This window comes from Lampetra fluviatilis, chromosome 18 (assembly GCF_964198595.1).
Source record: "Lampetra fluviatilis chromosome 18, kcLamFluv1.1, whole genome shotgun sequence".
Classification (NCBI taxonomy): Eukaryota; Metazoa; Chordata; class Hyperoartia; order Petromyzontiformes; family Petromyzontidae; genus Lampetra; species Lampetra fluviatilis.
In genome coordinates, this window is record NC_136292.1 from 7,950,580 (window position 1) to 7,962,418 (window position 11,839).

The window sequence follows — 11,839 nt, forward strand, 5'->3', positions numbered from 1 at the left end:
GACGCTACTGCTGCCCCACGCAGGATGCTGTCGAACACAAAGCTGCAAACGAGACGGAGCCACACGAGAGGAGGACACGAACGAGGCGGGGAACGCGCCAGGCAAATAGAATCGATCATTATTGAATCCAGTAGCGACCACCCCCAATAAAATATTCGTCAAATCGCAAAATCGTCAGAGTGGCGATCGCTCTGCGCTGCGAACCTGGCAACGCCAGTTCGAGTCTCGGTCACAACCTTCCGCTCTTCAGAAACCCGCGCTGGCCAGCGTGGTGAAGTATGGTCAATCAACCATCCCCCCCTCCCCCCACCAGCGTGGTGAAGTATGGTCAATCAACCATCCCCCCCTCCCCCCACCAGCGTGGTGAAGTATGGTCAATCAACCACCCCCCTCCCCCCACCAGCGTGGTGAAGTATGGTCAATCAACCCCCCCTCCCCCCACCAGCGTGGTGAAGTATGGTCAATCAACCCCCCCTCCCCCCACCAGCCTGGTGAAGTATGGTCATTTTACCCCCCCTCCCCCCACCAGCGTGGTGAAGTATGGTCAATCACCCCCCCCCCTCCCTCCCCCCACCAGCGTGGTGAAGTATGGTCAATCACCCCCCCTCCCCCCACCAGCGTGGTGAAGTATGGTCAATCAACCCCCCCTCCCCCCACCAGCCTGGTGAAGTATGGTCATTTTACCCCCCCGCCCCCCACCAGCGTGGTGAAGTATGGTCAATCACCCCCCCCCCTCCCTCCCCCCACCAGCGTGGTGAAGTATGGTCAATCAACCCCCCTCCCCCCACCAGCGTGGTGAAGTATGGTCAATCACCCCCACTCTCCCCCCACCAGCGTGGTGAAGTATGGTCAATCAACCCCCCCTCCCCCCACCAGCGTGGTGAAGTATGGTCAATCACCCCCCCTCTCCCCCCACCAGCGTGGTGAAGTATGGTCAATCACCCCCCCTCTCCCCCCACCAGCGTGGTGAAGTATGGTCAATCACCCCCCCCTCCCTCCACCAGCGTGGTGAAGTATGGTCAATCAACCCCCCCCTCCCCCCACCAGCGTGGTGAAGTATGGTCAATCAACCCCCCCTCCCCCCACCAGCCTGGTGAAGTATGGTCATTTTACCCCCCCTCCCCCCACCAGCGTGGTGAAGTATGGTCAATCACCCCCCCCTCTCCCCCCACCAGCGTGGTGAAGTATGGTCAATCAACCCCCCTCCCCCCACCAGCGTGGTGAAGTATGGTCAATCAACCCCCCTCCTCCCCCCACCAGCGTGGTGAAGTAGGGTCAATCAACCCCCCCCCCTCCCCCCACCAGCGTGGTGAAGTATGGTCAATCAACCTCCCTCCTCCCCCCACCAGCGTGGTGAAGTATGGTCAATCAACCCCCCCCCCCTCCCCCCACCAGCGTGGTGAAGTATGGTCAATCAACCCCCCTCCTCCCCCCACCAGCGTGGTGAAGTATGGTCAATCAACCCCCCCCCCCTCCCCCCACCAGCGTGGTGAAGTATGGTCAATCAACCCCCCCTTCCCCCCAACAGCGTGGTAAAGTATGGTCAATCAACCCCCCCCCTCCCCCCACCAGCGTGGTGAAGTATGGTCAATCACACCCCCCTCCCCCCCACCAGCGTGGTGAAGTATGGTCAATCACCCCCCCCCTCCCCCCACCAGCGTGGTGAAGTATGGTCAATCACCCCCCCCCCTCCCCCCACCAGCGTGGTGAAGTATGGTCAATCACCCCCCCCCTCCCCCCACCAGCGTGGTGAAGTATGGTCAATCACCCCCCTCCCTCCCCCCACCTGCGTGGTGAAGTATGGTCAATCAACCCCCTCCTCCCCCCACCAGCGTGGTGAAGTATGGTCAATCACCCCCCCTCCCCCCACCAGCGTGGTGAAGTATGGTCAATCACCCCCCCCCTCCCCCACCCACAACCAAACTACAACGTGATGAGGCCTTCATCCAGCAGTGGATTGATAAAGAGCTGCGCGTACTGTACTGTCATTGGGGAGACAAAGGCGGTCGTGCGTGGTGCTGGCCACCCACCCCCTGGTGTGCCGTTCCGGCCTTAATAGGTGCTCGCAAACACAACTTGCCACACAAAGGTCTGTTAAGGCTATACGGGGGACCTTTGTCTTTGTACTGTGAGAGATTGGCTGCCCACAGCTCCGGGCTTCTCACGCGAACCCGCGATGTTCAAGAGCTGAATGTGTATTCGCTGCCCGTGGTCCCAGCACGATTCAGGCTCAACCCTGGTGGCTAAGCAGGTCCAAGCCTGGCCAGGGCTTGCATGGACGACCACCACGCACCACGGAGTGCTACGGGAATTCCTCGGTGGGGGGTGGGGGGGCAGAGCAAAGAGCGGTGCAGGAAAAATCCATTGTAGTTTTGTACTTCCCCCACTCACATTCAACCAACCAGCTACTTGACCAGCGTGGTGAAGTATGGTCTTACAACTCTCACTGTGGGGGGGGGGGGGGAGGAGTCCCCCCCCCCCCCCCACTTCACGGGCGATGCACGTGTTCATCTTGAGGGCGCATCGAGAACCGTGTCGAAGCGAGGATTAAAAATAATGCGCGTCACCGCGAGCGAGAGAGAGAGAAAAAAACAGACGCTCGAGGGAATCCCAAGTACGTCACGGTTAGGATACCCCCCCGGCACAATACCATATATGGAGAAAAAGGGGAAGTGCGGTGGCTTAAATAGGGAGCTCCACACGCGACGAGGCAATAGCGGCCGAGGCGCGCTTCACGCAACGAGGACTCGCTCCGCCAGCCTCACTCGCCTCGACACAGCCAGCAGCCCGAGGCTTCCGCGAGACGCAGAGAGACGAAGAGAGAGACATCGCCCACGTGGTGGACAACCGAACGGTGGACGCGGACGCAGCCTAACCCCCACCCACCCCCCACAGTCCTCCCGAGCTCGGAGGGAAAAATCCACATTGTGTGGTTTCGTTGTATCTGCTCATTCTCGCGTTCGCACGGGGGGGTGGATCAGCCGTGGGTGGGCAAGGCGGGGTTGGCGAGTGGTGGTTGTGGCTATAAGAGCTGACGCAGTCACCCGGGAGCTCCACACAACATCATCATCGCCGCGCACGCTGCCTTAGCTATTGCTGCTGCTGCTGCTACCTACTGCTGCCACCTGACCGAGTGGGCAAGGAGAGATTCCCTCTCGTCTGCCACGGGGCCGAAGGCAGCCTCTGAAAGGGGCCCCCACTCTGAGATGCTACAGGACTCCTCCTCCTCCTACCTGGAACGGGAGAGCGGCTCCCGGGAGAGCCTCTCGTCAGCGCACGGCTCCCCTCCCTTCATGAGCGCCGATGCCGTCTTCGCCGCCGCCGCTGCTGCTGCGTCTTGCCAGGTGAGACTTGTGGGAGCACAGAGGACGTAGTGGACACGGAGCCTCAGTGCCTTGGTGCCGAACGCCGGCTGTCGGATAACTCGCTAGCTAGGTGCTGTTGTTCATAGCGGCCGCAGATGATGACGACGATGTTGGTGGTGGCGGTGGCGATGTTACAGGACTGTACTATATATATAGCAGCGGGTAAGACGAGTGCAGCTTTTAGCTAAAGTGCAAGTTGCTTAACGGGAACAGCGGCGGATGATCAAAGTGACGTTGATGACACTGTTACAGGACGAGACGCACGTGGAAGCCGTGCTCGCTATTAGCTGGCCGCCGATGTTGTTGTTGTTTAACAGCGACAGCTGCTGACAATGTTGTTGGTGGTGGGGGCGATGATGACATCGTCACACAAAGCGACATCCTGTGCGAGTAGCTTGGCAGGAGCGCTCATTCACACGTGAGACGGGGGAAGCGGGGCAGAGTCTCAGGACGAGTGGTCCAGGAGGGTCCTGCACTGGCAGCTTTGGCAAGTTTCCTTAATGATTGTGACAAGTGTTTTGTTCTTGGGAGCTACGTGAGGGTTCCATGTGCATCCGGAGTCTACGACAGCCAATCGAGAAGCGCTGCTGTGTATGACCGGACTCCACTCATCGTGCTACAGGCACAGGTGTAGCGAGCGTAGCTCTGTATATGCGAATATGTACTAGAAGGACGGTGTGTGAGGTGTGGTGTGCGGTGTGAGTGGTGTGTACGCGTAGTGTGTATTGTGTGTGCGGTGTGTTTGTGCAGTGTGTGTGGTGTACGGTGTGTTCGGTGTGTGGGTGGTGTGTGCGTGGTGTGCGGTGTGTGTTCGGTGTATGTTCGGTGTGAGGTGTGTATGTGGTGTGGCGTGCGGTGTGTGCGTGGTGTGTGGTGTGTGTTCGGTGTGGTGTGCGGTGTGTGTGCGCGGTGTGTGTTTGAAGGCGTTGTGCGTGACACGTGTGTGCTGGCGGCGTGCAAAGTGAATCACTGCACGCGTTTTGCTGCTCGTGTCTGGGAAGTGTAATTAATTGCTGTGTATCTCAGTACACGCTGGGGGTGGAACGGTGGCGCAGTGGTCGGCGCACTGTGGCTATGAACTTGGCCCACCTGAGTTAGATTCTCGGGCAAGGCATCGTTGTTTATCATGTCTCTAAAATACAATCGACAGGCTGTTAAGAATTCAGAAACCAATATTCTACTCGCCCTATATCATCATTTAAGGGGCTATAAATGCAGGACCGCTTTGCTGGCTCCTACCATGGGAATGTGGAATTTCCGCCACTCTACTTCTAGTTTGAAGGAGTCTTCTTGATTTGGCGTGTTTATTGATCTCCGTTCATGATGATTTTGACCATACTTCACCATTCTCTGATGAAGGAAAGGGGGTAGGGTGGTGGGGGGTAGGGCGTGCACCTACCGGTTCAGGGATCTCCCGGGCACTTGTTAGCCGTGACCGGGAATCGAACTCGGGTCGCAGCCGGGTTCATAGCGCAGTGCCCTGGGCCCCTCTATAGGAGGTGCCACAATTGTAAATTGAGAACGTCTCTCTGCTCAAGCGAGCGTGGTGGAAATTCCGTATGCATATGGTGAGCGCCAGTCTGTCCCCAGAGTGAGCCTGGGAGTGGTGGTGCACGCCTGCGATCCGGCGCGTTTGGGGGCAATGGTTGGTGGATCACGTAGAGATGTTTGAAACTCCCAAACCCGTTGGACTGTGAGGTGGCCATATAGCAAGTAGGTTGTGAATGGTGCAATACCCCTACAAGCGATGCTGCCCCATCACACTCGTGCCGAGCAAAACCAAACCGACGACGACTAAATAAAGTGGCAGCCAAGGAATGCAACGCGTGTGGGAGGGCGTCCATCACGGAGATGGAGCGACGAAAATCAGTGCATGTGCGGGCAGGTGCTTGGTGGGTTGGTAATGACATCATCGTCTGGTCGTTAGAGGTGGCGGCGGCGCCTTGGAGAGACCTTCATGGTTAACAACGATGATGGATGATGATGATGAAATGCAATAAGGCCGCGGTAGGTAACTTTAAGGAAGCTGCCGCCCGCGTGAGTTGGGGTTTGAGGCAGGGACGATGTTTGCGTGAAGTTACAGCGAGCGAGCGAGCGCGGCCTCTCAAGCGGCGAACCGGCGCTCCGGGAAGTCGACCGCGTGGGAGGAGGCGAGTTCCGCCGCTCCACGTGGCCTTTCACTTCCCAAAAGTGACGCTTCGAAATGGGAAAAGGGTCTCCCGGCTCGGGAATGGATACGTGGGAATTTCGGCGGTCTACCGAGAGGCGGGACGGGTGATGTTTGGGGGGCTTCCAAAACTCTTTAACGGGTTCGCGCCCGAGCACGTGCGCCGAGCTGGGAAGAGTGGGTGGCCGGGATTGGAAATCGAGATGGATGGGATAGCGGGGGGAGCATTTTTTTCCTTCTTCCAACCACATCCCGACAATGTCTGTGGACCTCTCCGCGAGTCACGGAACTCGTGGGTCTCTGTGCGAGTGTATCATCACGCTGTGGGCACACATGCAGTGTCGTGGCTGTCGAGTACTGCAGCATGCAGGCGGCGCAACTGACACCTGGGCCCCACGGGCCGGAGTTGACTCAGGCGCCTGGATACATGAAGGGGCGTTTGTGGGGCGAGGTTGATAGGGGCCCTGTATCATTAGATGCGGGGGGGGGGGGAGTGCACATACCGATTACGCAACGCCGCTGCGCAGGAGATTCGATTCTGCTGATTGTGATATTTGAGGTCAGACTGTCAGGACCTGTGACGCGCACGTGCTGGCCAACGTTCCTGATGTCTGCATTTATCACGCCAATGTGGCAAAAAAATACGCCCGAACGCCCGGTGATGGGTGCACGGTTGTGTTTCGGTCAGCAATGGGACGATGGGCATCTCTGTCGAACCAGCAGTGGAAATTCCACGTTCCGATGACGCTGTCAGATTATCCACGGAACAACAACTGCTGAATTAACGTTGATAAAAAAGCCAATCCTAGTACTGGCCCATTCATTAGTCAATCGTGCACCAGGAAATTGCTTATTTCTACTTGTTTACAAATATAAAGCACGTTAAACTATAGCATCCCATTGAACGTGTTGTGAACTTCATGCGAGGGAAAACTGGAATACAGCCTCTGACCAAACCTTGGCAATTCCGTGTTTGTGAGCATACTCTCTGCACCACGCTTCCCGTGCCACTCCACAGCCCAGTGAGTGCGACCAGTCCACGTCACACATCTGCTCACCACCTTGCACTCACACCTTCTCAATCCACCACGACCAGCTCACTCTGAATGGGATCTCAGCTCAGCAGGCTTGAGTTTGGTGAGCGCGTGCTATGGTGATCATTGGGGCTTGCGGCGTGTTGTAGGCGTGGGGCCGAGGTAGCAGTCAGGAAATGTGTCTGCCGAGTGTCGCGCCCTCGTCGTATAATGCGTGGTAGAGGGTTTTCTCCAGGGTCTCTGGTCTCCTCCCACACGAAGCCAAACTCTCATGGAGTTGAGCGGATGTTCCAATGTAGCAGCAACCTCAGGCACGCGTGGCTTGAGACTCGGCGAGGCTCTACCTGGGTGAGTGGCATCGAGAGCTGGGACGATCGGTCGATGAATCCACGATAAATTGTAATCGACTCCCCCTTGCTTGTAGTCGATTCCTCTGGCCCCTCTAAAAAAAGAAAGAGACGCCCTGCCTCGAGAAGGCAGGCAACCCCCGCCAAAACACGCCCAGCGTGATAGCTGCCGATGGCATCACCTAGTCCCCGCCTGCCACCTCCCGTCCTGCGGCACACGTGAGGAAGAGGGGCCTTTTTTTTATCCCCCTCCACTCTATGCGCGTTATCCGATCGGTTGAGTCGGCGATCACCGTCGCGATGATCGGTGGAGCCCAGCCCCGCCTGACGTCCACCTCTCACAGGAGTCGCCCCCCCCGCCCCCCTGCCGTGCGCGTGTCCGCGGCATGCCCCAGGCGTTCGTGCGCGACGCGCCGGGAGCCGGCCCTCTCTTCGTGCCGACGGTCACCGACGTCGCCACGAGCCGGGAGCTGCAGTGGATGGTTCAGCCGACGGTCATCGCCTCGGGGACCCGCAAGGCCCCGCACGACCCCCAGGCGCTCCCCGTGGCCTTCCCTCCCGGCTCCTGCTGCCCGGACTCAGAGCCCTACCCGCTGGGGGGGGTCCCCACACATCCCCTCGCGTCCATCTCACATCTCCATCAGCAGCAGCACCACCAACACCACCAGCAGCAGCACCAGCAGCATGTGAGGCCGCATGGGAGCAACCGAGGCGGCAGGCGAAGGAGAGACGATGATGTGAGCATCAATTCGAGTCCGGAATGCTGTTCCGGAAATGATTTTGCCCACGCCACATCCATCTCGTCTTATTTTGTCCTGAACCTGTTCAAAGAATTATAACATATGTAGGGGGACAATATATAGGCTTGTTATGGGTAGGAATATCTGGTACTCTAGTGGTTAGTACCTTACGCCAAAAATCCCTATCCCAAGTCAAGCCCGAGCAGCGTTCAAGAAAATAGCGAGCGAGGAATAAATCCCTGATGACAATCATCGCATACACACGTCGCAAAGTGCGTCTGTTTTAACAACCCTTTGTCAATCCACTGCTGGATGAAGTGAGTTTAACACACAGGCTTTCGCGACCAATATCATCCATAATACAGGTTTTTGTTGGATTAGATCGTGTACATACGTGTCGTCTGATGATGCGTGTTATAATTACTGGCGAAACGTCGTACTCCTGATTGTAAATGTATTCAGTTTACTTGATAACCCTTACTAATTGGCTGTGACAGGTGGTGACGGGTTTAACGACACATTTATATTTACGCTATCTAACCCCCAAAAAAACTCGTATCATGGAGGATCGGGAAGGCAGAACTCCACACGGAGGGGGAAAATGCCAGGAATACGTTTGAGCATATCTCATCTCCTGTACCTGCCATCCCCTTTCCTCCTCCGTCTCCCCCCCCCCGTTCCTCTTCCTCCCCGCAGCTGAATCCCGCGGACGCGGAGAAGCGTCGCGTGCGCAGGGAGCGGAACAAGCAGGCGGCCGCCCGCTGCCGGAACCGGCGCCAAGAGCTCACGGAGCGACTCCAGGCGGTGGGTGCAGCTCCAAGAGACCGAGAACCATCGCCCCCCTTCCCCGCCACCACCACCACCACCACCCATGTAGCCTTAGCAGATCTTTGAGGCAATTGCTGTTAAGCGAGAGCAGCACCTGGGAAGGCCGAAGGGGGTGGACGGTCCAGCATCACGTTTCTCCTTAGTGGCAATATTTAAACTGCGCACCAGGTACTCATTTGAGGTTGAGTCGACCTAGGGGAGGACCAGAACCGGTTCAGATAATCGTCACCGGTGTTGGTGGCCGTGAGGGAGAAACGAACTCGGGTCGCCGGGTTCGTAGAGCAGCGTAGTGCTAACCGCGACGCTGCCGCACACACACAGCTACCACACACACACACAGCTACCCCACACAGCTACCACGCGCACACACACAGCTACACCACACACAGCTACCGCACACACACACACACACAGCTACCCCACATAGTGGGGTCCCAGCCGCCCCCCACAACTAAACACTGAACCCCCTCCCGACCATCCCCTGCTGAGCCTTCTCATCACAACAACATTGTCGGACAGCGGCTGCCACTTTCCTGCAGGCCAGGTTCTGGCCCCTGTGCTAATAAAAGTATCATCTGGGCCCAACACCGGTGCCCTCCATTCGCCCACCTGACGATCTCACAGGGAAGGAATTAAAGAGCGGGCTCGAAGGCTTGCGGGGTTATCTTGAGGCGCGCGTACGCTGCTCGCTCTCTCCCTCTCTCTCCAGATCCCCTTTCTTTAAAAATTAATACCCCGCTACGGATTGTAGCGCAATTACGTGGCCGACCTGCCGCGCTCCGCTCTCTCAAAACTCGAGGTTGTTGCCCCGTGCCGCGCTCTTTCATCCGCTCCTGTCTCACCGCCCATTGTCCAGAGTGGGGGGGGGGGGAGGGTGGCGATCCGCCAGCTCTACCTCCCATCTTCAGCGACGTAGCCGCGGCAAGATTTTCGCCGTGGGCTCTTCTCCCCGCACCGCGGCGCTCGCTCGGTGCGACGACGGTCCCCGGTGCCCACGTTTTTGTCGAGCTCGCTCCTGGGAAGTGTTTAAATTGGCGGGGTGGTGGACGGGTGCACGGAGAGATGTTCGTGCCGGCGCCGGGCGATATGGGAGGCCCTCTCTCAGCGCAACTCGTCAGCGATGTGTTACAACAGTGTGATCTTCACAGTACAGATGGGCGGGGGAGGGGGTTTCGTAGCAAACGTGCTCCCACTTATCGTCCACGTAACACAACGTCAGTCGCTGTCAAGCCCAAACCCTCAGCGGAGGCGTCGGAGAAATCCTCCTCCAATCGGCTGAAGTCCCTTCCTGGCAGCTAACGAACCTGGACACGGACTCGTCGGTCGCCATTCATTCCGCCACGCGCTAGGAATTTACGACAACGTGTTTCAATGTTTCTCAGGAGACGGACGAGCTGGAGGACGAGGGCGCGGGGCTCAAGTCGGAGATCGAGAGATTGAAGAAAGATAAGGAGCGACTCGAGTTCATCCTGGCCGCTCACCGCCCCGTCTGCAAGATGCCCAGCGAGGAGGAGAGCGAGCGTGAGGGATTGGCGCGTGCCTCCCCGTGCCTCTCGCACCTTCTGTCCAAGCGGGAGGAGCCGTCCTCTCTGGCCCCACCGCCACCGTCCAGAAGTTTCGCTCCGGCGGCCGGGGACTGCGCCATGCAGCCCGCGCCGGAAGTGAGCATCTCCGGCAGCTACTACTTCGACCTGGAGCCGCTGAGCAGCGCCGGAGCGCCGGCGTGCGCCCTCGCCTACACGGGCTACGCCGGGCAACTAGGCTACCCCGGCCACGAGGGACACGGCGGCTACGCGGGATACGCCAGCTGCCCCGTGGCGTCGGTGGGCGGCGGCGAGCGCGGATCGCAGGAGGAGGCGGGAGGATGCGCCTCGTATGTCGGGAGCCTGCGCCACCTGAGCGTGAGCAGCAGTGGCGGAGGCAGCGGCGGGGGGCAGGAGTCGCCCGACTCACTTGGGTCCCCCACGCTGCTCGCGCTATGAGACCCCCCCCCACCCCCACCGAGAGCGTAAAGCGGAGAAAAAGTGAAAACGTGGGGAGTTGGGGCGCAGTCGGTGGCGCTGCTGTCAGAGGTGCGGGCGGTACAACCGCACATGGACTCACGGGGCAGGAGGAGCCCAGGCACTGGGTTACCAAGATGGGAGGGGGGGGGAGCTGGACAGGGGAGGCCCCCGTTTCAGTCGCTGGAACAGGGCCCATGCCAACCACTCGGCCAATGTGGTGCTTGCATCAGGCTTAGAAGTGACGCGAATACTAATGGCTGGTTGGTGAGCATTAAGGGTGGCTCCAGTTTTGTCTTGGCCCGTGTGCTCTTAACAACGTACCCTGCCAACTCTTTGCGGAGTCCGGCCTTTCCAATGTTTGTTCGCTGCGTACGTTTGGTGCCCACGGCACCGTGGAGAGCGGCACGCGTGAGGATGGTCACAGCCTCGCTCTTGCGCAACACAGCAGTGACGCGTATTTATTTATTTATTCCTCGTAGGTTATCTCTATTTATTTGTACGTTTGGTGTCAACGTTCGGCTCGTTTTAAAAACAAATGTTGAAAAAACATGAAGCTAGTTTTACGAACTATTTATTTTGTTTAAAAAAAAAAGCTTTTTGCACTGAGTCGTCGACTGAAGTATGCGGTGCGTGGGAATCATTTTTGGAATTGTTGGGAGTGGGGGACCAGTGACCATGATGTCGGCACACATCGTGTCGCCGACAGGGTCCAGAAAGGATATTCGGCGAGGGCACAACTTGTGGCCTACCGCCCCCCGCCACCCCTCCCTGGTTTCAAGAAGATTCGTGAAAAAACAAGTCCCTAAGTCACCTGTACTGCGACGCCATCGCTAACGGGGTGAGGCGGCTGCCCGAAGAGAGCAGCCGAGTCCAGGGATGGGAAAACGCCAACCAAGGCAGCTCTTAATATCGTGTGCATACAACTGTGAAACGTAGTTTATCTCATTGTAATAACGCAGTGGTGTCTTGACCAGCCCGCGTGCGGCCAGACAATCAGTTGTGGTGCCATACTTTAGGACCAAGGGCTTTATACGACTTTCGCCGGGATTATAAACGAGCGAATGGACGTAGTAGCTTGGCGGAGCACTACTGCTCGTACCGTTAAATCATTTTATTGAATTGTACGTTATTTTTGCCGGCATGGTGCCAACAGTGGCCATTTGAAACCGAGTCGACGAAGTCCTTGACACAAAGGGTTGGCGCAATGTGCTTTCCGGTACGTGGATACCCAAGTCACCACTGTGATGTGAACCCCACGTTGGCATCGTATGGCAACGGTTTTAAAACGCGAACGCGCTTACGAGACGAACGCCAAGTAACACTGCCAGTTTGCAGGCATTCCACTCATGTCATGT

The 11,839-nt window shown here is 57.8% G+C and overlaps 1 protein-coding gene across 1 annotated transcript; it reads left to right on the forward strand.

Moving 5' to 3' along the window:
• Positions 1-2,695: 2,695 nt before the first annotated feature.
• LOC144937027 (fos-related antigen 2-like) lies at positions 2,696-11,210 on the forward strand. The gene is made up of 4 exons (XM_078864266.1): positions 2,696-3,344; positions 7,309-7,650; positions 8,350-8,457; positions 9,864-11,210. Exons 1-4 carry the CDS (start codon positions 3,207-3,209, stop codon positions 10,461-10,463), a joined length of 1,188 nt encoding a protein of 395 aa, XP_078720392.1. The 5' UTR covers positions 2,696-3,206; the 3' UTR covers positions 10,464-11,210.
• Positions 11,211-11,839: the final 629 nt, after the last annotated feature.